The sequence below is a fragment of the Megalops cyprinoides genome, chromosome 12, assembly GCF_013368585.1.
Source record: "Megalops cyprinoides isolate fMegCyp1 chromosome 12, fMegCyp1.pri, whole genome shotgun sequence".
In the NCBI taxonomy this organism is placed as follows: domain Eukaryota; kingdom Metazoa; phylum Chordata; class Actinopteri; order Elopiformes; family Megalopidae; genus Megalops; species Megalops cyprinoides.
Genome location: NC_050594.1, coordinates 34,715,099 through 34,741,497, shown reverse-complemented (window position 1 = coordinate 34,741,497; position 26,399 = coordinate 34,715,099). Strand labels below are relative to the sequence as shown.

The 26,399-nt window shown below is 42.7% G+C and overlaps 2 protein-coding genes across 2 annotated transcripts in view; both read right to left on the bottom strand.

Moving 5' to 3' along the window:
- akap6 (A kinase (PRKA) anchor protein 6) overlaps positions 1–10,738 on the bottom strand; it is a 206,175-nt gene extending 195,437 nt beyond the window's left edge. Inside the window, exon 1 of the mRNA XM_036541655.1 lies at positions 10,613–10,738. The gene's annotated coding sequence lies outside the window, so the exon portion shown is untranslated. The remainder of the gene's footprint in view (positions 1–10,612) is intronic.
- Positions 10,739–16,889: 6,151 nt separating this feature from the next.
- arhgap5 (Rho GTPase activating protein 5) overlaps positions 16,890–26,399 on the bottom strand; it is an 83,907-nt gene continuing 74,397 nt past the window's right edge. Inside the window, exons 5-7 of the mRNA XM_036541816.1 lie at positions 24,904–25,035; positions 22,428–22,533; positions 16,890–18,528 (exon numbers count right to left, since the gene is read on the bottom strand). Of these exons, the coding sequence (XP_036397709.1) occupies positions 18,210–18,528; positions 22,428–22,533; positions 24,904–25,035 (557 nt within the window). The 3' untranslated portion in view covers positions 16,890–18,209. The remainder of the gene's footprint in view (positions 18,529–22,427; positions 22,534–24,903; positions 25,036–26,399) is intronic.

Genomic DNA, 26,399 nt, shown 5'->3' with positions numbered 1-26,399 from the left:
GGCCAGCACGTGGTATTGTTTACAGTCACAGTGGCTGACAGGCTTGTAGTTGGAGCGGAAGAAGCAAAATAAGCGAAATGGGCGACACCGAAGAAAAAGCAGTGCCCATGACCAGCTCGAAGGACAAAGACATCGTCGACAAGAAAGGGCACTCAACTTCAGTAGTTTGGAGATATTTTGGCTATTTACAATACGACAAAAAACAGAGCAGCGTGCACTGCAAACTGTGCCGAAGACACGTGCCATCAAAAACAGGCAACACCACAAACTGTATCGTCATTTGGAACAATATCACCTGTTAGAACACGCAGAAAGTAAGAAATTACAGTCCCAAAAGAGTGTTGTTAGTGGACCCTCGACAAGCACCAGGCCAGGACCCAGTGCGACTACCCAGCAGCAAACGATCAGCATATTCCAGCACCGTGTCTTATGACGAAAAAAAAACGAAAAGACACAAAGACATCACAAATGCAATTGCATTGCAAAAGACATGCTTCCCAATACCACTGTCGAAAATGAGGGATTCATGAAGCTTCTCAGAGTCCATCACATGTAGTTTTTATATACATTGTTTTTCTTAAAATACAGTTCTGTTTTATTCTAAAGAATGAGAAAATAATATATGTTAAACTGTTGTTTTGCACAGCCCAAGTAAAATTCTTGAATCATCTGTTACACGCGTATTCCTATCGCTCAAAAATACAAAACTGATCAAATTCAGGTTGGTGTGTTGGCTTGTCTTAATACATGGGCCTATAGATACATGTCTGGTAAATGGTTGAAGCCATTACAGTTTCCTTGATGTGATTATGTATGGTATGGATAGGACTTCTCACAACCAAGTATGTGGGCATTTTTATGTTATCTTTAGATACAGTAAGTCTACTACTGAAGGGTAATGTAGGTGTAAGACCCGTTATATTTCTTAGAGGTCCAGAGTGGTCGGAGCTCCTCAGTCCCACCCCCCGTTCCTTATTTCCATTTCAGGAAGTTGGCAACCCTAGATCAATTGTAATAACAATTACAATAGCCTATAATATTTATATTACATTGAGGATCCAACTCGCAAAGAATCCTAAATTATGTCATTAAGTGGCATTCTTGTTAACTCTATGTTCTGGCAGAGAATATCTGGATAGATGGGCTCTGGTTCTGGGTAAATCTCCAACTCCACAACCGGTCTCCAGACAGTTTAACTGCGAATCAGCTGAACCCGTCCGTGTTATTACACAGCAATCACGTTTAGCTTAACACAAAGCCGCACGTTAAACTCGTGATACTCCAGTTTAAGTAGTACAGTTCTAAAGCGCAGCTAAGCTAGCTGACAAAGCAATTGCCCCATAAAGTCTCTCTTCTTAGAAGATGAACTTGCATCATTTCTGGCAAAGAACTGAGGACCTGGTGTGACTTAGCATTAAATGCTTCTGAATGCACCACATCCAGAGGGACTGATGCTGAAGAATTCAACAACTCCAAGCACTACCAAATTAAACTTGCTCATGAAAGTTGCAAAGATGGCATTTCAAACATAGCTGTTGTGTACTGTCTCAGCACAACATCCCCAACAAATTTCAGATGGTGCAAGCCAAGGAGAAGAGCCACCCCTATGGTGCAAGAGTGGTACAGTCTAAAATTGATTTATTCTCCTGTCATTCACTGACAGGCCTCCAAGTAAACAAAAGCACAGTGCACAGACCTGTGGAGGCACCCTGTACCCTAAGGCAAAAGAGAATTCCTCTCCTGCTGTAATACAATGCAATTAAATTCTCTGCAGCCCAAGCCACTGGAGACTGTATTAAAATCCAGCATAACTATTGTTTTGGGCAATATTTCTTGTTTTTTTCTAGTTCACCTTTCAAGTAGTGTTGCTTTTTGTAGCACAGAAGTTTCTTTTCCTCTTGAAGTTATTTTTAGCCGAAGACAAAATGCTAATTGCTGCCATTTCTGAGAAAGGCCGAGTGAGTGGTCATGGGAGAGAGGCTCAGCATTTCAGCTGACTGCTCACACATAAGGTTTCTGGCTTTACCACCATTTTACTCTTCCAGGAATAGTGATGCAGGTGCCTGAACATTTGCACTGATCACAACTAAAGCTTTTCCGATAGTAGGTTCCTAGATCAATCTCTAAAGCTAAGCACAAACTGAAACACTGATTTATCGGAAATCCTCTGACAGTGTCATTTAGCAGATGAATCACCAACCATATAGATATTTATTTTTCAACTATGAATTTGATTCCCCCCTATACTGCAAGGGGTTAGAGATCTCCAGTAAACCTGTATGAACTTGAGTCTTGCCTTCCTGATCTGTTAAACTCATCCAACATTACCCTTAGCTGTGTCATTACTAAACATCTCTCCTGTGAAAACCTCACTTCTGACCACTATCACAAATGGCCGGTTGTAGGAAGGAGAGCAATGAGTGACTCCACCGCTTCCACTGCCAGGACTCTTCCTGCCCTCTGTGGACAGGAAGCAAGTGGACAGTATTACATTCTGCTGCAATTCTGTCTTTAATTAGCCCAGTCTTGGATAACTGTTCCCCAGAAGCAGACAAACCATGCACAGTAAGGTCCTTAAAGCTGAACACCCAGACATAGCGCTCTGATCTTAAAGTTGTGTCACCAGAGCTAGATAATAGGATCATGAAGTAAACTGCTCAGGAATAATTAGAACCATTAACAGACCTTTCACCACAAGCCTATCACTGCTTTGCACTGTGAAAACATGGCAAAGAGAGTAAATGACTTGTTTTTACATTACAACATAAATATTATAAATTGAGTGTGGTATATTGTAATTTGTATTGTTGACTGTACAGTATATTGCTCCTGTCACATCTTTTTCCTGTGCTTTGTAAATGTCACACAACAAATGCACCCCTGGCACAAATGTTACATTCAGCCAACAACAAACTATACAGCTCTGTCACACAGCATAGCATACATTTGAGGCTACTTTGCTGTGACTCAGGCATGTCTAGACCTGCGTCCTACAGCACTCCTTGAATTTCTCCTTTATACAGCACACAAATTCTCTTGTTCCTTGGAACAGAATAAAGACCAGGATAAATAATTTGGCTTAAAGTCAAGACTGCTGGGGACCATTTTGGCTCATCTTTCACCAGCTGGCTCCTCCCCCAACATTGATCTGTTATAACCACCGAATCCCTTCAGCTGTGTTCTGGGTTATTCTTGAAATGGCTCAGAGAAAATCTGGTTACATCAGGGATGCACTGGCCTTTTTGAGCCTTTGCCATGTTAAGGTAACAGACCTCTCCTGCTCTCTAAGGGAGACCTAGCAATGCATTTGCTGTTGTATGGCAAATATACAGGCATATGATCTGTCTGACAATACAACTGAGGCAAAAGCTAGATTCAAATGATCATCAAAGAACACATTTCACATCCACTTTTCATGTCACATAAATTAGCGTTATTTCTTCCAAGAAATGCACATTTATAGTAACTAATATGGTTTGTAGCTTAGGCAGCATTTGTTTATTCTGTGGGATGTTTACAGAAGTCATTCAGGTTAAGTATCTTCTCCACAAGGCATTCAAACCTGCAACCTTGGGATGAATACAGTTTGCCAATCATAGTTCCTTAGCAGTGGAGGCTGGTGAACTGGAAACAGGGGAAGCCCGAACACTACCTTTAAATCTATCATTACTTTCAACCTGTTCCACTTTATCCTCCTTGATTAACAATAAAACAAATAATTCACAGAATAATCGACACCCATCGCGTAATTAGAATAAATGACTATGCTTGCGAAACACCGCAGACTTCCCGAAATTTGTGTGCTATTGCAAAAGCTACAGCATGAGATTGTTTAATTAACAAGGATGGCAATTTGAATAATTACGTGGCAAGCCTTCTCTTAAATGTTTCACATTATAGCTTTCTTGTGTTATAAAATTCAAATTACAAAGCAGAGCTAAATTTAGTTAAATTGATTTAAAAGACTGAGACTTTTAGGTTAGGTGGAGTGCAATGAACAATAACATTTAGAACACAGACCTCACAAAAGCTGTGATGTGTCATGAGCATTTAATGTAATTTAAATCGATAAATGCCATCCTTGTTAAATAAATTGCATTTGTTTATATCTGGAGAATGTATTTGTATTTGTGACACAGAAAGAAACTGAAAAGAGATGTCAACTGTAAAGCACAGTGCTGGTGGACACAAAGCTCCTGCCCCTTGGATACAGATTGAACCCTGGTCCTTCATACACACACACACACACACACACACACATGCGAATGCAACCTCTGACCCAGTAATGACTCATAATGATTGGCATCACTTTGTGCAGAGTGACATTTAGTTTCCCCGAAAAGTCAGTTGGCAGTGCACTGCTCGTGCAGTGGCAGGGAGTGATGACGAGCTCTCCTAATGATCCCGGTGTCGTGTAATCATCACGGGACCGGTGAAAATCAATGCTTATTTAAGCTGAGGGGCATAATGTGTGGATGACATCATAAGCTGTGTGTTTCTGTGGAGAAACAAAGCATGCATTGAGCATAGCGTGGAGGGGGGCTAACCCAGCCCGGGTGAAAGATGCATTGTTCAGTACCAACACATATTATATGACAGTCATTCACCCATTGGGCATGAATACAGCCTTGCCCCAAGGATAACTTTATCCAAAACGGAGTACAGTACATGCATAATAGGGCATAAAAATGAAATTTAAGTGTGGTGGAGAGTGAATAAAATTTCTCTGGCTGCTGCCTGGTTCTTGCAGACGTGAAGAAGACAGCACTCCAGCCAGCACATAATGCTTTCTCAGCATCACTCAGGTAAATATTGTGTAAACTGTTATACTGGTAACATTTAAGAGCAGGGAGCATTTGAAGACCTTTTCAGGGGAGTTGTGTGCTGTATGTAATGGCTGTTGACACAAGCTACATGTGACTGGAAAAAAAGACATGTTGTGTTAAAAAGTTGAGATCAACCATTTCATGGATACAGTCACAGTGTGATTAGAACACTAGATTAAAAATTCTAGCTAATGTCAGCTTTGAGAAAACAGTGATTTAACATTTACAAAGCATGGCAAATGCGGCAGTGAAAAAATAACACAACCATGTAACAACACGGGCGCTACATAGCATAAGATAAGTCACATGCGAAAGTGTTAAATGCTGTAAGGTCATACTGTAAGAAATGTACTATAACTGCATTGTGATTTCAACAGTGAGAAGGATGTAGAAAGAGATTTTTGAATTATATGTTGTCACACCTTTACTCACAATGGTCTGTTATGCCATTAGTTAAGCCCATAAAGGCTATAAAACGTGGGACCAGATCCACATTTCTCTGTTTCTCTGTTTGTGTGATTTCAAAAGCCCATCTACTAGGGTGGGCCGTATGGCATAAGGAAAGCCAATGGTAACAGTAGAGCATAATCTATTGTGAGGGGGAGGCTGAGACAGTGAGACTGAAGCATGATTCATGGGGAAGAAGAGGCCAACTCTCAGCATTGTTACTCTGCCCTCACAGCTCTCCAGTCTGCAGTGAGAGGCACTAAAAGGGCGCCTCTGCTCTCCCCCACCTCCCCAGAGTTATGCGCCTCTCCAGGTGGTTGACTTTGCAGCAGACTGATGCTGAGGTCATTTGTGTTTGGGCATCACACGGCAGGAGAGCTGGAGAGACAGCAGACAGGTCCCAGTCTTTAACCCGCACCTCATACCTCCAACTCCCATTCAGTAGGGCAGCATACGAGTCAGGGAGACAGAGCTGTGAGCTGCGGGTTGCAAATCCTAACTGTGACACAAATTAAAATATCTACAGATCCTGAAGGTGAAGGTACTGAGAATGGCAATATAATACACCTGAAGCAATATATTCCCTACCTACATAATGCCTAGGACCTCAACTATACCTTTTAAAGCCTGCACAATATTATTATTATCTGTTGCCATTTTTTGCTCTTGAGACATAGATTGTGTGGTCACCCCTTGCATTTTACAGACAGACAGACACACACACACACACAAACACATACACATTCCGAGTGCTCTTTATAGAAAAATCCTTGTTATATTGTTTTTATTCTGTATACTGTTCATACTGTTCTGATTCATACCACCCTATCTGTCCCTGTGCATCTGTTTGCAGATTCCATGAGTCTTGTTTATCATGGTGAAAAAAACACATTCCTGAAAATATATCATTTAAGTAAAGTGAGTCATAAGTTCAATTAACCATGGGCAATTTGCGGTGGTGCTAAGGGACCACTTTATTCCATTTCTAATCATGTCTCATTTATGATTTTTTCATCACCGTTTTCAAAATAACTATGAAGTGTCAAAAACAGCAAACCGCTACAGTTTACACACTGCAGACCAAAGAGGTCTTCGTCATTTTGGGTGGCGAGATTGTGATTTGTTGATAATAATTGCATTTTCCTGGTGGCACTGGTGACAGTCCTGTGGGCATCCATGCTATTATTTATGGCTTTCTCTGTAACTGTGGCAGACATGCTGGATGTTCTCTGTGTGATTAAGTGCTTTTGATCACTATATGGTAAACTGTTTTGTCTTGTTAATGACCCAAAGGATAATGGTGCTTGTTCGATAGAGTACTGTAACACTGTACCTCAGGACCTGCTCACTGTATTTTTCCAGTATTTGATATGTAAATATCTCCATGTGCTTTGATTTTAATGTTTTATAGTGCACTTGGTCCCTTTTTGGAGGACAAAAAATGACATAAGCATAAATAAATAAATGCATAAATAAATAAATACATAAATAAGTGAAAAATAAATACATTTTGGTAATGAAAAAGGCTATTTCTGTATTTTTACATTTATTTATTTATGCATTTCTACATTTATTTATTTATTTATGCATTTCTACATTTATTTATTTCTGTTTTTCTACGTTTCTACATTTATTTATTTCTGTATTTCTGTGTCCGCATGTTAATTGAGTGGATGGTCCTACCTCAGTCTTAAGCCGGATTGGTTACAGCGGTGCGCCCCAAAAGGAGGTGAGCTTCAATTATATCATAAGGTATAAGGTACGATGGACGTCCAGTCGTCGCTTCCTCTGTCTCCGAGAGGATGTGAAGTTGGCGGGCGACTTCTTGAAGACTGTCTAGCACTGCTACGTCAACTTCTACATCCATATCAGCGTTGAGCTGAACTAAATCCTCCATTAATCTTCCCAGACGAAACTGAAGGTAGTCATTGGGTGCCTTGTTCTCAAAATTGTTCGCTAATGATCTTAAATCATTGGCAATGGCTCGTACAAAACTTTCCATCAATAACACAGGGCTACATTAAAACTAACTGTCGACAACTCAGTTTAGCCAAGCGGCTAACAGCGAGCTAAAGGCAAACCTCCCGTTTCCCAGTCAAGTCAAGGCAGTAGCACTAGATCCAATCGCTATAACCAATCCGGCTTTAGACTGAGGTAGGACCACCCACTCAATTAACATACGGACACAGAAATAAATAAATGTAGCAATGTAGAAATGCAGAAATAAATAAATAAATAAATAAATGTAGAAATACAGAAATAAATAAATGTAGAAATGCATAAGTAAATAAATAAATATACAGAAATAGCCTTTTTCATTCCCAAAATGTATTTATTTTTTATTTATTTATTTCTGCATTTATTTATTTATTTATCATTTTTTTCCTCCATACCTTTTTGGGAGCAGATGAAAATCTTGCTATGGTTTACTATTTGCAGTTGCATGGCTGAGCCAATTTTTACAGTGCAATCCTACAGCACAATGCAGGCACCTAATTCCCAGCAGGCATCTTTGACAGGCGGCGACTCTCACATTTCAATGGCTACAGCTCCTTGTCATGCTGAATGCAGGCGGAGGCTGGGCCTAAGACAGAGACACAGATGTCTGCATTCTGGTCACAGCCCACAACCTCACGGTTCCCAGCCACAGACAACAGTGCAGTGTAAGGCACACACACATACACACAAACACACTCACACATACACATACACGGTTAAGTGTAAAACAGGGCCACTCAGACACATGCTCTCTTTCTCTCTCTTACACAATTACACATGCATGCACATACACATATACCCTGTCTTGCAGGAAACATGGCCACACAAACACTTATGCTTTTTTCTCTAACTTACAAACACACACACACACACATACGTGCACAGGGAAGCGCTCTGCTGAGACCCACAGCTCTCAAGCCAGCTACCTCAGAGGCCCCGCCTGCTTTCTGTAAGCTGCTGTCAGGACCTGCTCAATTATTCATGGAGCAGGGAGCATGGCAGGGCCCGTTGCACCACAACAGGAGCCATTTTGGGAGAAGTGCATCTGTGCCCTTCTCCTCCTCTCCATGGGATATCTCTGCTCTGTGAGCCTGTGCATTTAAACAGGCTTCCTGAAATTTCCACAGAAAAAGCATAGCCCTTTTTAGGCAGCAGCTCTTCTGCTCTTCCAGCTTCTCTTTCCCTCTCCCCACTCCCTTCTGCCATCTCTCTCCAACCCAGCCTTGTTGTAAAAACCTCCCATTCCCAGCATGCTCTGAGTGGCAGCAGTGGCACTGCCAGCTGCCCAATGGCTGCAGACTTTCCCATCCCTCAGCACATCCATTACCCCCATCATACTCCATGAGGTCTGTTCTAAATGCACACATTGCAGATTAAGTCAGAAAGGCTCTAAAGGTTGCCAGTTGTGGGTTGTGTCTCTCTAGACCAGAATCTAACGCACTCACACCAGAAACTCTCCATATGGATAAGGCCAGGGAGTGCACTACAGGGGACTGGCTTTGATGCCTTTTTGTCATCATGAGCTACGCTCTACAGCACAGAGGCAGGGAGCAATGTCAGCTGTTCTTCTGATCTGCAGAATCCACAAAATAGATTTTGCCACATACAGTGCACTCAAACTGCAGCTCCACAAATGGTCCAACATTTTGAAAATCTTTTCTCTTGTGTTGCCAAGCTGGTCAATCCTTTCCTGCTCTGTGGTTGGCTCATATAATACTCTGAATATAAGGCTGGGCCAAGACTAGCATCAATACACCACATCCCAAACTCATAGATTAGTTCTCTTTATAAGCAATGTACTACATGTGTATGTCTGCACACAGGCCTGGCATCATGATACATCTGCTTTCACTGGTGTGATGTGTAACAGTTCCTCTGCGAGCTGATGAAAATTGTGCTGTCACACTGTGTAACATTTTTACAGTGTTATTATCGCTACCTACAGGCTGCACTTGTAAGAAACACGTGGGGCTTTTCTGCTCTGCTTCTGCTCTTCTTGTGTCTCATGCTGAGAAGGCCCTAAAAAAGGAGTGTCCTCCACTTTGAAACCCTAGTCTGTGTTCCCTGATCTTCGTGCTCCCCCATCTCACTTGCATATTTTTTGGAAGAGGTTAGAGCAGAAGGAGACAATGCTCGGGGATCTCAGAGCAACAGTGACATGGGACCCTCCAAAGACAGCAGGCAGGCGGGCCCCCAAGGGACATTTCCCCAACAACCACACACACATGCAGACATGCATACACACACACAAACATACACACGCATGCATGCGCACACCCACACACACACACACACACACACACACACACATATATGCAAACACACACAAGCACACATGCATGCACACACACACATCCGCACAGAAGAGAGGCAGCTGTCCCAGCCCCTCAGGGGTCGACTATCATCTGGAGACCTTCATCTGGACATAGCGTCATGTTCATATCTCGAGAACCCAACATACCTGGCTGAAATATGGAGCACGCTCACAGAGAATGACAAGAGTGCTGACCACAGGGAATGTATTGAAAGCAAGCACCACACCCATGAGTGGAGAGCAAGGCATCCAAGGCCTTCAAACCTCTCCATCTTGCAATCCCTGCTCTGAGTATGCTGCCAAGGCTGACATAAGGGCTGGGGACAACCCCCAAGAGGTCAGCTGGCAATGGGGTGTGACAGGTATCACCTCCCTGATCCCCAACACACTGTATGTCACTCATCCCCCATCTACCCAAGCATGGGATACTGAAGCATAAGGAGCAGGTACATCAGTGTGGCCATTAGCATTTCTTGGACACAAACACAGATATACACCCACACACATACATATGCACATACATGCAAGGCTGTGCTGGTAAAAGAGGCTGGAGAGGTGGAACTGGGCACCACACCAGTGTCTGGAGCAGGCTATGGCCACTCGCACTGCACAACAATAACATCCACCCCACTGTGGGCTGGGCCTGGCCGCACCCTGCACCCTCTCTCCACCCTGCTGACCCCAGGCTTTGTCCTGGCCCTGTGGCCCTGTATCCACACAGCCCTGTGGCTGACCCAGTGCTGATTCCCCGGCCCTCTGCAGAGGCTTCTGGCGTATGCGGCAGCTCCCAGCTCCACGGGCCTCTTTAACAAAGCCCAGGCACTGCAGTGTCTTTATTAGCATTCTCAGTTGCACTGGGTTTAGCCAGCCCAGGAGAAAAACCTCCCGCGAGAGAGGATTAGAGCCATGAAACCCCCCCCCAACTGCCACCAGCAGCCCACACCCCCACTCCCTCACAGCTGAGGAAAAAAAGCGCAAGGACTGTAAAAGAACCAGAGGGAAAGTGGAGAGGAAGACCAGCACTTACCATTTCCCTCTTCTACTCCATTTTCCTTCCTGGGTGTATGTGGGAGCGTCTATGGAGGGTTCCAGTGAGAGAGGGAGGTGCCTGCTGTGACACTGCATCAGTCCAGGGGACGGATGGTGCTGATGATGCTGCTGCGCCTTGCAGAACAGGAGCCCTGTTGCCATGGAAACGAAGATGTGATGGAGCGGCCACGCGGCTACACGATTGGTCGTGGCAGCGAGATAACCCCCCCCCAACCCCCCCCCCCCCCCCGTGCAGGGCTCATGAGCCTTGAGTGGGAGGAGCTCTGAAGGCAGAAGCAAGCAGAACACTGAGGGAGCAGCATATTACAGGAGGAAGGCCAGGGAAGAGCTTTGATAATAAGCATCTCTCTCTCTCTCTGTCTTTTGATCCCTTTCTCTTGTGCAAAACAAAAACAGTGTGGACTAGTGCAATCAAGGAAAGACAATTTAAAAAATGAATTTTGGACAGCTGGAATGTTGTGCACTTTCCCACAGAAACAGATTTTCATGACAACTTGTCAAGACCTGGTGCCTCCATTTTAAAATGACCTTTCCTGTAAAATTTCTGATGGCTGAATTTCTTTTACAATGGACATGTACAACTTCTGCCTACTTATTTCTGACTGGTGACTAACACACTTTTCATTAATATTCCTATCCAGTTCTTCCATTTGCTTGGGACCATTCAGAGGTCAGTTTGTAATTTCATGTTTCTGGTGCCAACTGTTTTCACAGAGAAAAACTCATTCCTTCCACTATGGAGTTGAATCTCACCTTTAAACAATATAAGCCTGTAATGTTATAGTCAAACATTTTCATCCTTTTCATCTTGAAGAAATAAACACCTCCTTAAATGTGTTATTCCTGAATAAAAATAAAAAAGCTCACATGTCCCCTATGAGTGAAAGGGAATTTATGAGTCTATCTTGACCACAGTTCTTTACTTAGTGCAACAGCAGCTCTGTGAGCTTTGTCAACATTTGTTGATTCTGTCAGATCCTGGAAGCAAGGCAGCCGCATTTACTGTTCCATAGTACCGATCATTTTACAACATTGAGATCAATATTCCTGTTCTTAGCAAATGCTCTCATCCAGGACATAGCCTACACTTTCCCTCATTTAATATTAATATTTGTACTGCAGTTCAGCATACTTACCTTTCACAATGGCAGTGACCCCACCCAACAGTAAGTATCACTCTGCTCATGTTCTCTCACCACAACGTCACTATGAGATTGTCCATCGGGGAATAGATTGCAGGAAGGTTTGTTTCCTCCAACCAACGCTGGGGTCTGCCTGTATGTGCATCAACCTTCGGGCGAAGTAAACCCCTACAGGTTCAGGCCAGTATGGGCCTGTAATTGTGTTATAGCATTCAGATTCCGTTTGGGCTCAGCATTCTGCATGTCAGATTTTGACTGCACTGCTGTCTAAAATTTGGTCTAAAATCTTATTTTGAAGTGATGATATACACAAAAATTGAATTATCATTTTAAGGCTACCGAACATATCAGGCTCTAATGGGAGGATTAATTTCTTTAGGCTATGTACTTATTTAGACAGGAAGAACTTATTTTAACTCCAGTTGCCTCAAAAAGTCCTACTGTTCGTTTAGTTGAACTGTTGGGCTGAGCTTTTCTCATTTTTATATGATTATGTGTACTGACTTTATTCGCTTACAGTGTATTGTTTTTCCAACAAGGACGGGCTATATTGTGTCTATTTTTTTGAACTGCTCAACCTATGGTGATTTATTTATCTCATTGTACAGAAATGTATTCATTAACTGCACTCTGTTTTACCAAAAGGAGAGGTTTTGTTAAGATAGTTTTGATGAATGTAAGCTGATTAACGTGATTTTGATTTCATTATTGCCAGTAAGAATGATTATTTTTCTGTATTAAGATATGTAAGACTTGATAGCCTGCAATTTAAACAAAAAGTATGATGTGATAAACCAAACGTGGCGGTATCGAAACGGAAGTTTAATTAAGACTTCAAAAGCGAATATGCAAAGTTTTATACTCAGTCTGATTTCATTGGGTTACATTTTGGTAACAGCACTGTGGTGGGGTGCAAATAAGCACATGGAATCAAACGCTCATACATGACCCAGCCCCGCCCAAAATAACCAACATCAGAAATCGTCGGCGGGGCTTGATGATCCAGTCAAGTACCGTTTGGGAAGAACTGGATGTCTTGTGTGAGGGACAGGGAGAAGCGGAGGTGGTGCTCGTAAGTGTAAGTGGAGCTGAGCTTTCGGCCCCACAGTAATTCCACACAGGAATGTATTTTATTATTATGATTAGCCTATATTAAAAGGCTAGCCTATATTAAAAGCTTCATTTCAAAGACAAAGCTTGCGTGTGCATAGCCTACATTTCCGTTGACAATGAACAATAGCCTAAAGACATTCGTTTTTTCAGTTGCTGATTTCATGCATTTAAATGCGAGAGTTCGTGTAATGTTATTGTAAGCTGCTATCCATCTCAAGCTTTTACTAGGATTTAATATTGCTAATATGTTTTTAATATGTTTTTCGTCTAACAAACATCTTGTTGTGCAAATGCAATTCAGTTCACTTTTAGGGTGGCCACACGTCCTCTTTTCCCGGAAATTTCCTCTTTTTGGGACCTAAAAAATGCGTCCATGTCCGGGAAAAAGAGGACGTATGGTCACCCTACTTTGAATGCAAATTAGCAAATTAGAAACCGATAACCAGAAAACGCCCGCCAGGTCGCGCTTTTCAGATTCTGGGACGGGAGAGAGAGTTTTTCCACGATGGACACCTCTGAAATGATGTTCTGTGCCGAGGCGTTCCATCAAAACGAAAACTGAAATAATTTTCGTTGCTCTTTCTCAAAGCAACTGGCTGGCGTCACTGTTGGGGGCGTACGCTTAAAACTGAACAAAAAATCCCTGGCTTTAACGAACGATGGATCATTGTTTTTAACGCCCCATATTTTTTTCTGTCAACACTGCGCTTCCAGTCCTTTGCCACTGGGTGTCATACAGGTCTTACATCACGGGCATTAAACAGCCCTGCTCCGGTTTACGTACCGCGGCCCTGGAGTTCTTTCCTTTGTTAAAATGAGTCTTAAGAGGATACGTGAAGGATGTGTTTATAGACATACGGCTCCTCGATTAGACTCTGTATCTATCCCACTCTTCCATTATGAGATATTATTTCGTTTAATGTTTGCGATTCGTCAGGCGTCACGGTTGAAGCTGTGGTCATTTTGTTTACATACCTATGCTGTCGAGGATACTACATATTCAGAATACTTTGGCTCATATTTGTTTGTTGGGAGTGCTGTGAAAGAGTGTATGTGTGCCAGCAGTGTACAGTAGAGGGTAGATTTGTTTCCTGAATGAGAAACAATTTAGAAAATTTTGCCTCTTAATGTCTCAGTATTTTCCTGTTTTCTATCAGGTCTGTCAGACGCATTGGCAACCCTATACAGAAAGAAGTTTAAGGCACATGATTGCTTGGTTTGACCATAAGGCAGAATTTATCCTGATTGATTTAGATTACTCCATTGGAATTGAAAATCCAATTGCCTCCCTGGCAAATTGGTGTCTCAAAATTGAGTAATCGTTTCTTCTTTAAATTAACCCTGAGCTGAGGTTGTCTAAAAGAAGACAAGTGTGCTGTTTTAAGGGAGAAATTGGTATAGCAGGGATTCAAATGTGACCTTTTGCATCATCGTGCCATCACTGTTTGATTGGTCCTGCTCTCGCACTGATCATGTCAGGCCTGCTACATTTGTCAGTCTGAACTAGGCAGACTTGAGAGAATCAGCCGTCTGATGATCACACCTGTTTGGAACTATTCAGCAAATGAAGTGCCCCTGTAGATTAAAACATGACTTCTTCCATTATTATTGGTACATTTAAACCCAGTGGGTCAAAGTTGCATGGAATGATAGGCCACATAAAAATATCTATTCAACAGAATTTGTGCCTCATACCTTTTTCTATTGCAGATACCTCTCTGTATTTACATTGTAAACAATTACCACTGCCACAGCTGAAGAAGCTCTGAAATGTATTTTTACTTAACACCCTGTTAGTAAATGTCAGTCAGTAAATATCTATGGATTAAATTGTTAGTCACTTTGGATAAGAGAATCTCTATAGTGATGATAATATAACCGTAAACTCTGTGCCTTATATAAATAGTCTGCAAATTTCTCCATGTGAAATTAATTTATACTATGGGTCACGTTTTGTCCTTGGAAGCTGTAATTGGCCCCACTTAGCCCTGATGTAGAAGAGTTGAATGTTCCACTGATGAATAAATCTACCCACATTACAGAGTATGTGTATGTTAAAAAGCCCACCTTCAAGCTGCTCAGTATTATAGATGAGCTCCCTGCACATGGAAGAATCTAATGTTGAATGCAGCTGATTCAGGCAATGATCCTGAGACATTCTAGGCTTGGGCCTTTGCTTCTCATCAGTTGCTGCATGAATCCTTGTGTGGACTGGGAAAAAGGCAACAACCAGGGAGAGATACCTTTATCTTTTTTTTGCAAAGTTAAAACACCTCTGCAGCAATTCTGTTACCATGCCAACACAATTCACTGGTTCATTTTTATTTGGCAAATAAATATCATAAGAACAAGCTAATTTGTCACCTGTGGGGGGTGCCTACATGTTCAATACCACTTTGCCAGCCAACTAAATTCTCAACATTTCTCCACTAGATGGTGGCGTTTAACCACAGCTTTGTACTTGCTACATGAAGCAGGTTAACCAGATGACGACAGAACTCGTATTCATTTGTCTGACGTCATTTCAGCAGTTTGGTCATATCGTGTTTGAAATGAATCTTGGATGTGCCCATGAGGTTATTGTGACAACATTTTTATAGATGAGGATTCTCTTATATAAAAGTATCAATTACCTCATCTACCTACATTAAAAACATATATTCTTTTTGGGTCTGCTGCCATTGGTTAGGTACTTCAAATACCAGACTAACATCACCTTGTGAATACAGGATGCCAAGGCATTTGAAACTTTACTCTCATCTGTAGTTAATCCATTACATTTTTTAAGCTGATCTTTTATGAATGTAAATAATAACAAGGTCATTCAAACTTGGCCATTTTGTCTGTATCTAAAATGAGTATAAACATGTTTTAAAGTAACGTGTATGTAGATTTACCACTTACCTCTCTAGATCTTTCACTTACTCCCATGTATAACTAGTGAAATATGCATACCACTTACTGTGGATGATAACTGAGGTAGTTATTTGTAAGTGGTGAGAGTATTTTCCACTATAGTCAATCTTAAGGTCCTTTAAGTACCCTGCTGTCATATTTGCAGCAATTGGCTCTATGATGACTTTACAGCCTTAACTTATTAGTCAATTGACTGTCAACACCATTTGGACACAAGTTTGAAAAAAATGAGATTTTATTTCAGGAAAAAATACGGAGTAAACCAAACTCTTAAGATTAATTTCTCAAAATCATTTATTTACTATTATACATAGCAGATGATGTTAAAATCTTAAGAGTTTGTACACCAGCTTAAATGAGGCAGATCTTATGGACAAATAGGGTTGCTTCTTTTTTTCTTTTTTTTTTTTTTTTCTTAAACTACACAAAAGGTATCCTAGCAGCTGCAGGCTCACCCCTCCCCCAATAGCCATCCCCTCCCCCAGGTTTTTCAGCGTTTCTATCAAGAAATTGAATAACAGTGGTCTTGCAAAGCCTTTTAACACGTTACATCCGAATGATCCACAGACCTGTTTCCAACCAAACCTCTAAGCCATCATTCCCACATGACTAACACGTTTCTATCTTTGAACTTTTTCTAAGCAGCATCTTTTACAGCAAACAAAATTCTGTACCATCTAAAACAAGCTATGAGTCTTTTTATTTATAGATAGCAAATTAAGTACACAGAGTCAATTAATCTAACTCAAATTTTAGTACGTCATACCACATAAAGAATTCTGATTATACGTTTTACAAGATTATACAAAGCCAAAAGGCCAAGTTTGAGTACCCCATAGTATTTATTGCTATATTAGCAATCATTTTAATATATATATGTATTTTATTTATAATATATATATATATATATATATATATATATATATATATATATATATATATATATATATATATATATATATATATATATATATACACACATTTTTTAGAGAGAGAGAGAGAGATCTATATATATTTATATGATTTTTCTCTATTCAGGGAAACACACTATTAGACATAGAACCAAAATAGTTGAGTGTTTCTGGAATTATCCTGATTTGGTTAAAAATATTATAGACCAGATGATTATGGTAAACTATTAAAAGGCTTCACACTTTGCATGAAAAAATGAAAATATAATTTGACAACTCCTTTCCCCCTGCCCCATTTAATGTTCCCCTCATCCAAGTTAAGAAAATAATTTTGAATGAAAATGATTAAGTTTGTGTACAAGATCAAATGCTTTTTTGTTTGTCAATTTAAGAGGTAAAAGACATGCAAATTTAGCTTAACAAACAAAGGAACTATACAAATATCTCCTATTGCATGAAAGCGAGTAGCACTAAGACATTTCTGATTAAGTAAAATTCAAATGGAAAGGAACAGAAAAAGCCAGAATGCTTTGCAACGGTTGTGTGTCCGCAGAGGTGTTCCACCCAGGGTCCAATGGGGTGCTCCCTTCAGAAGTTTAGCGATTCCACAGGTTCTGATCCGCCAGGAGAGGGTTGTGAGAGTGGTCAGCTCGGCCTGGGTGTGCACCACACCCCTTTTCACTCAGATTCCCAAACAGTGCAAGGCATTGGGAGCCCAGAGAGGAAAAGCTCACGCACATGCACGCACACACACCCACATACACACGCGTGTGCCCACACACACACCCCCATACATACACTCTCTGTCATGCGACACAAATGCCATCTGCAGCCATTTACTGTCTCCAACAAAAACAATACGCATAAAAAAGTTCATTGTCAAATGATAAAAAATAAGCAAACACACACAAATGTTCCAGGAATAGCCATTAAAACAGGTCGAAAGTGTAATGTCATATACACCATTCACACACGAATATGACAGTCTCTGCTTTAAAAATGCAAAAACAAAAACTTGTAGAAACTTCTTTTCCTTGGCTTTGCAGAAAGTGAGAGTAGGGGAGTAGGGCCAGGGGGCGTTAGTTACTGTTCCTGCAATGTTGCCAAGGAGGCATGCAGTGGGCGAGTAGGGCACGGGTGAACAGAGACCCCCCACACACCACCACCACCACCACCACCTTCCTCACGCCTGTGTTTGTCCCCCAGACTCCAAATGCACAACAGGTCTGCAGTGTGGTGTCAAAAGAGAAAGAGTGGAAAACGTTGCTGGGATTACGCTGCCATGGATATGGTCTGACTTGGGGGGGAGCAAAAAAAGAAAATGGGGTGCTGGATCCCAAAAGCAAGCCGTTTTTCCTTAGCTGTGTGTGCATGATCTGCAGCTAGAGGGCACTGTCTTCTCATTCTCTCCCAGAACAGTTTCTGAGGGCAGGTGTGTGTGTGTGTGTGCATGCGCGCATGTTGGGGGCAGGGCTGTTAGGGGGGAGGGGCACTACACTAGTGGGTCGGGCTGCAGTTGGTGCTGGATCTGCTGGGGCTGCAGTGGGGGCGGCAGCTGCAGGGGCACCAGGGACTCCACCATGCTGTGGGGGTGTGGTGGGGGCGTGCCCTCGGCGCTGGACGGCTCAGCTATCTCCCCACCATAGAAGAAGTACTGGCTCTGCTGGATGAAGGACTCGATGACCGACTGGTTAAGCTTGGTAGTGGACAGCGTGTCCTTATTCTCAAAGTCGGGCCGCATCAGTGTGGGCCAGAAACAGATTGACAGGTTGTCCGCAGTCATCAGCGTGGTCTTGCTCTGCTGGCTTACCCTGGAGAGACACAAGGGAGGAGACAGTAATACCCTCAGGCAATGCACTTCACTGGGACTACAATGCTCCCTAAGGCAGTGCTCAAGGTATACTGAGGAAGGGATAGGAAATGCCAACGACTCATCTGTTTAAACCAATCTCTGTTTTGTAAGGGAGAGTAAAGGCCATTGATTAGCTAAAGTCAGTGATTGACAGCACATGGTAACCCCTCATGCATTGAGATTCATGAAGCCTCAGTCTACAGGACTTCGGGAGATGAAGGAAAGCTTTTTTTCCCCTTTTTGTACAGCAGTCTTAATAGGCAAAAACACTATTCCACAGCCCTCAGTATGGTCCTTTTAATTAAACATATTTAATTTTAAGAGGGACACAACAAAGCTGGTCTGACAGACTGCATCTGTGGGGGTCAGCAGGGGGCAGGGAATTCCACCACCAGCTCTGTCAAGCATCCAAACCTCTACGAACCTTGTGACTCAAAATGACACTTGTGGGACTCATTTTCTTTTTGTGCTGTGTCGGCATGCATCTCAGCCTCCCCTGTGACTGGCACATTTTAATCTGCAAATTCCAGTGCCACTCCCAGCTCATTTCTACCTTCAACGCCTCTCATTCCATTACAATGTACAAACGCACAAAGCTCAGCACCCGCAGCTGAAAATCCAAAGAGAAAGGGCTTATTTTCATGTTTTCACTGCTGACTTTCCAACTTACTTTCCAACTGCCAACCCCAACACTCCTGAAAAATAAAATCCCAGGCGCTACTCGACGTAATGACATGCTCGGCTATGATTAAAGATAAGATTGTGCAGACTTTCTCATTGACACATCATTGATTTACCAAGGTCAAACGCCGTTAATCAGCTTGAGCAGCTGAACCCTGAGATCAATAAATGCTGAGCTGTTGATTAATGGCTTCATTCCCTATTGTCCACTGGGAAAACTCTTGGATGCAGCTGGGACGCATGGTTCCATCAGCAGATTTGCCTACTAAGAACTTTTTGGGCAGGGATCACCACTTGCGGTTTCAGAGTTGTGCAATAGACTGCAATGAGCAGAATAGGCTCTATACCTGGAACTGGCCTTGGTGTTCCTGCCTGTCTTAGCCCATAGCAGGGTGAGGCTGCTCAGGTGAACTGGCTGAATTACGAGCCTTGATGCCACCTGGGCAAAAACGCCGTGATAGCAGAACCACAGCTGGACAGGTCGTTTGCCTATTCTTCAAGTTCTGACCCACAACCCGCAACCCGCTCCGACCTTGTGAGCACTGTCCACATATATGGTGTATTAGAGCACTTCCCAGAATACTCAAGCCTAAAGTCCATTTGTGAGCAAGTCAGTCAAACCATCTGCAGTGTTACAACCAACAGAGAAATTTGTTTTGTGACAGGAAACAAGAACTGCTGGTGTAAAAGTGAACGTGCTATCAGGAGGAAAGGGGGGAAATGGAGCAATGAGAGACTGATAAACAGACAGAACCAATCACCTGGAGTGACAGAACTCCAAGCAAAGCACTATTAGAATAATGAGTTCACATACATGTTATGGACCCTTCTCCATCTTTACAAATTTCATCATGTCAGAACTCCACAGCTGCACCCAACCAGCAGATGGTTTTGAGGCAGGTTTGACAGCTGTTCCACAAACTGAATGGATTTCACTGTTACACGGGTACAAATTGGCAAGCCATGTGACGAAACCAAACCAATCTGGGTAAAAGGGAAACAGTCAGGCACCAGCACGGGAGGGTGGAAGACACCACTAACTAGAATTATATACTTCTTAAAAATTCCTTTTTCCCCCTCTTTGTTTTTTCTAAACCCAATGAAAATCACTTTATTGTGTGGAACTTGTGTGAAGCAGCAAGTCATACAAACATGATCTCTGGACAAGATGTCACTTAACCCAGTCCATACATTACCCACAACCCACCTGTGTGACCTGCAGGTCAAGCAGAGGCTACGAGCAAGGGCAAACTTTCTCTTGCACAAGAGTCTGACTATAAGAGCAGTGATCCACATAGTGGTGTCATATTTCGACTTCCTGTTCAACCGAATGAGTGTTGACAGCAAGGCTGTACTTGTCTCGAGAGGATTCAGTTTCTGACCAGCCCATTAAAAATCCGGACCTTCTTCATCCTTCCTCCAGTGAGTAACTGGTAGAACCCGTCACCTCTCACTGGTAGTAATCCGAGACATGAGGCTCAGTGCGGGGCGGGGGACCAGCCTCTGTCTATTCACTGGGGCTCGTTATTTAGAGCCAACCAACAGCCCGCTCCTTCTCTGGCCAGCCACTCATCAGATGTGCATTAGTGGAACAAAAAGATGGTTCTCACAAAAGATTGAAGCAAAAGTTACCAAGCAGTGCTCTGTGGACGGATGACCTTCCTTCTTTGAACAAGCAGGCACAGGAAACATCAGAACAACGCAGCAGCATTCAATGTTGATATGAGGAGTACAGCAGTTAGAAGAACATTGCAGTTAGAAGAAATGAACAGGCATGCTGTGAAGCCAACCCCACATTCAGAGTGAGACATTCCACTGCAGCACAGGAAGCTTCACACCTGTTTCTCTAAAAATGCTCTTCTGAAAGGGCTAACATGCATTTTATTAACATGAAACTAAACTCAGACTCAACTGAACTGAAATATTTATGCCGTGAGTCATAATTTATACAAAAATAGTTGGTGCTTCACTCACTGCAAATGGTTCAAAGTTGGGAGCCTTACAATACTTCAGTATCAAATTCTTACAGCTGCAAGCCTACTTTACATGTTATATCATGCTTCATTCAGACTCTCTCCCAGCTTCCTTTAGTCTCCCGAGTGCTAATGCCTTACTGAAAGTTAGTCTTCACACAATGCAAATTTACCAGTTACAGAGAACATTCATACTGCACTCATTTTCAGCAGTTGAGATGAGAGAGGAACACATAATGAGGTCACCTGGCTAGGCAATGCTGCTACCCCTCAACCCATGTCTCCACTCTATGATAATCGCTTAATGATTACCTACCTTATTAGTCTGTTCACATCCTAGCTTGCTCTAATTTTGAATGTGTCTTTAAAGGTATATTGCTTTGGGTAATGCAGTAGCAATGAGGCAAATGCATGACTCAGACAGCAGAGCCTAATATCCAGCTGGGTGATTTGACACTGCATGCCGATGTAGAACGCACCTGCAGCGCACTCATGTTTATTAAACAGAAGAGCCCCACCCCTGGAACCTGAAAATCTGGTCTGCCAGCATCATCTCGCTGTAGCCGTTAGCAGGCATTAGAGCTGTCATTACATTAATGGCCATCTTCAGTACACTCTGTTTTTCCTGGCAAACTATGCTCCACTGGAATAAATTACAAACAGCTGTGTCAACAGGACAGAAGCTGTATGTCTGTTAAACCTCTTGTGGCCTATGTTTTTAAGGTAATAACACCTGTAGCCAGTGTGCCATAAGTCAGGTTCAAATTTAGCAAATTCTTAGCAAAAACAGTGAATTCAACATATTATTACAATAGCTTTTCCTGTGAAAGGTCCACTCGCTCCCATCCTCCAATATCCAGCTACCTCAAAAACCTCAAGGGACAAAGCACTGCATCCTACACAGCATGTGAAGTGCACAGCACTACATAGTATGTTGGTGTCACAATATCTATTACAGAAGGCCCTCCTCCACCCCCCAACCCCCAAAAAACCCCAAAAGCAGTCAATGTTAATGTTGTTTAACATGTATTATCATTTTATGCATGATCTTAGTCCTTTTATGGCTAGATTAAAAAGGGAAGTGGTCTAGAGCTGTGGTTTGAACTTGAGGAAAAAGGATTGTAGGTCACCCTTAACCACAATACCCTTGAGAACACCCTATACCCTGTTAGAGGATGCATAGAAGCTCCTCAAAAACTCTTACCTGTTGAGATGAGTGATTACATATTTGAAAACTTCGTAGTTGACTGGTGGAAACTTCTGCACGATTTCCTTCAGCACTTGCAGTCTCTCTATGTGGTCCACAATTTCTGTGCAGAACAGAGAGAGCATTTTACTCATTCATTTGTATAAAAGAAAGAGAGGGGAAAAAACCCAACAGCCAAAGAGCACTGATGCCCTGTGATGCTGCCAGTGATACATCAAAAACACAATTGACACATTTATACAGCGGGCTTTGAAGAGATCAAGGAGCAGCACATCAACACTGCACGACTCGCTGAAGGTTATTCCACTCTCCCTCTCTCGCAGAGCACCCTTTCAAGCCCCTGGCCCTTTAATGATATGGATTATTTGTCATGTACAGGTGTTAGAGAGACTACTGATGCATTAAGGCCCTTTCACACACAATGAGCCACTGTGGGAAAATTACCAGGCGTGGAACTGTTTATAATGGGCAGGAAAGCACAGAGGCACAATGGCTATGGACTATGGCTATGGTGTATAAAAATAGTACTTGGCTGAAATTTTACTGTTGCACTTCATGATAAAGAAATGTTCAACCAGTCACTGCCTAACTGAGAGGCAAGAAATTTCTTGAACAAGATCAAGGAGTCTGACATTAAAAAAATATTTTTCTTGAAGTAATCAATCAAATTTTATTAGCCATAAAGCTTTGTTACTATGGAAATTGTCATAAAGCACTGAACATACAGAGAGGTATTTTCGACAAGGAATCCAGAAAACAGAAAACCAAGGACCAATTGGGAAAAAAACTGGAAAATTGCTCCCTGGCTCTGAAAAAATTCACACAATACATGTTAACAGTATAATAACATGCGTATTTCAGGAGTAACTCCTAATCTCAAGATTATTCCTGTATGTAGTACTATTTAGCACCATAGTGTGTAGGATTCAGCATTAGCTGGGTTGGACACAGCTTGCTGTGCGTGATAGCAGAGATGGCCTGACAGTGGCAGTGACAGCAGCAGAGACAGAGGGAGCTTCCCTCTCAGAACGCTGCTGCTGCTGCATGTCACAGCATACAAACCAAGGCCACCAGTGTCACCAAAAAGAGGGGCAGATTAAAGGAGTTTGGTCGGGAATGTGGCAACATCACGCAAATGACCCCCACATCTGGGTGGAAGAGGGGAAAGACCTTGGGACGGGATTAGCCCCTCTCTGGCAGACCCCTTTGTGATAAGATTTGCCGAGGATTTAGGCTGCGGTGAAACTGCTGAGGTGAACCAGGTACAGGAGAGCTGTGAACCTACACATCCACCTCAGAGGGGAGAGATTCCCCTCCCATGACAAGGACACAAGGCTTCACACAGATGTCTTGTTTAACAGCACAGGGGAGAGGACACAGACCCTCTTATGCTGGCGCAACACTAGAGGATAATTGGGCCGATTTTGGGTCAGATTCGCCCCTCCCGACAATCGCGGAGGCGTTCCCGACTCAAGGCTGGTCTGAACCAATTAACTTCTTAAATGATCCTGTAGTGTGAGGGGCTTACAGTGTAGTGTTACTGACTTGACTGGGGACTCCCCACGATTTCAAATCGTAAATATCAAACATGTTTTACGACAGGATTTACGACTTTAAATCCTATAGTGTGAAAGGAACAGCGATGGAATTTTGAGCAGAAACCCGCAATAGCCAATGAGAGTGAGCTGACCGGGAAGTGTCACCAACCCAGACAGTTAACCTTCATACAAGCCCAAAGCACAGTAATATTAATATGAACCGGCAGTGGAAATTCAGAGAATGTATAAAAATGACTACATTTCTAATGATCACAGGTTTCACTCTCCCCTCCACCTGTGTACAAATAACAATTATGTTAGCTTGTAGCAGTAGCTTGCACTAACCCAGTTTGAAAGTAAAAATAAACCTTTATTTCCAACTCAACTCCAGCTCGTGCTGCAAAATGTGTAAGCCATGCTGATTCCGTCTTCTCAGCCATGACTTCATCCACAATGTTTTCTCCCATTTCTTTTTTTCAGTGCAAAACATGGTGTAACAAGCTGAAGACGACAGTCCGCCTCTGTGTTGGTTTTGTTCTGAAGTCACGTTTGATGGCGAGTTTCTGTGAGATCCCAAGTCCCTGGAATCGCCACTCTGAAATCGTTTAGTATAAATGCCAAGTGTGTGGTCCTGCGTCTTGACTGAATCGTCTGGTGTGTCCATTCTTACAATTAAAATATTAAAAATCGGTTAAATCTGTTATGTCTGTGGTCTCCCACGTTTTTAAAATCGGTTCAGATTTGAAAATCCTCTAGTGTGCACCAGGCATTAGTCAGCCTTGCTTTTCAGGAGTCAAGCAGGGGCAGCCGATGAGTTGGGACAAAAGACAGGCAGAGAACTTACCTTCATTTCATAATTACCCTCTTGAGTGATTTTTGATTGTGTTGTGCAATTAACAAATGTGCTAATTTCAGGGGGGTGTGCGGGTACTCACTGGCTGCCTCCACCAGCTCCGGGTGCAGGTTGTAAGGGATGAGGGGGTCAGGGAGATCCGCAAAGAAGGCCTTGAGAGCGCCCGCCACCGCGTTGACAGCCACGTCCATGACCATCAAATCCACGCTGTGGTCTGCGGAAGAGGGGAGGGGGAGTGGAGAGATGGTGAGAGCAAGGGCCTAAGGTGAACTGACAGCTGTCACACAGGATCTCTCCACTGAAGCGGGGAGACCAACTTTGAGGGAGAAAAATGCAATTTATTCACAAAACGCTGAGGATGAAGAAGGCGGGGGGGGGCAGCGCGAAAGGGGCGAGCAGTTCCGGGCCAGTGGGTAGATTGGTGGCAGTAGAGGCTCCGGCGGGCAAACGCTGCCTGGCGGTGAGAGTGGCACAGTCACTCGGTGGAATAATCTCCACCCGGCTCTGCGCACAGTTTGCCACCTCACTCTTACCACTGTCCCATTGAAAAGGCCGATGAAAACACACCAAAAAGGTTCTGATTAGAGCACAAGAGGGACAAAAATATACTGCCGGCTTCTCCCCTAGGAAACGTGCTTGCTGATTTACAGTAACCTGCAGAACTTCGAGTTTGACATTAAAACGAGATTGCTCCAGCACCACGCTCACATATCTCGAGGCTGCTCACAAAATGTGGGCACTCTGAAGCCTCGCCAAGGGACAGTTCTGATTCTCGTCCAATCACACTCAAGAATAAGTCCCCTTGGCTTTAAAAAAATGCAGGGAGAAAGAACCCACATGGCAGCTGATGTATCACTTTATTCCATTTACTATCACCAAGTCAGAGTTTATGCAAACACCAAGGTGGTGAATAATAGCTCAGTGACACAGACATGAAATAAAACACACATAGCAAAGATGGCAGTTATCCCAAATAGGCCTGGGTATCGTCTGGATTTTTTCCGATACCAGTGCTAAAACGATACTTTTAAAACGGTACTGGTGCCTGAACGGTGCCTGAACCGATACAAAAACCGATAAAAAAACACAAAACAACAGTCGCCGACATTAAAGAACGGCTTTTTTTATTGCTAAGGCAAATTTGAACTTGTACTTGAACAATATATTAACTGTTAAGTGGCACCAAAATTCGGGACCAAAATCTGCGTTGCGAATTGGTCCGGTAGATACCGGTCGTATAGGAACTGGCACCGGGTTTCGGTACCCACCCCTAATCCCAAACCATGATTTATCTCTACCTAGCCAAGTATATGCTGGATTTATCAGTTCACCAGGTTTATGAAAGCACTTTTGTACTGATAAGCAACAGTAATTGTGGTACTTACAGAGACAGATTAAAAGGCAAAGCGTATTTTATTACTAATGCTTACACTACATTGTTGTGTCTCATTCATTTCAGGCAGACTATTAAATCGGACCAGAAGGCTGCTGATCCAATCCCAGATGGCACCTTACTCCTGCGCCATACATAACCAAAATTGTTACAGCAAATACCCAGCTTTCAATTAAGGTGGCTGC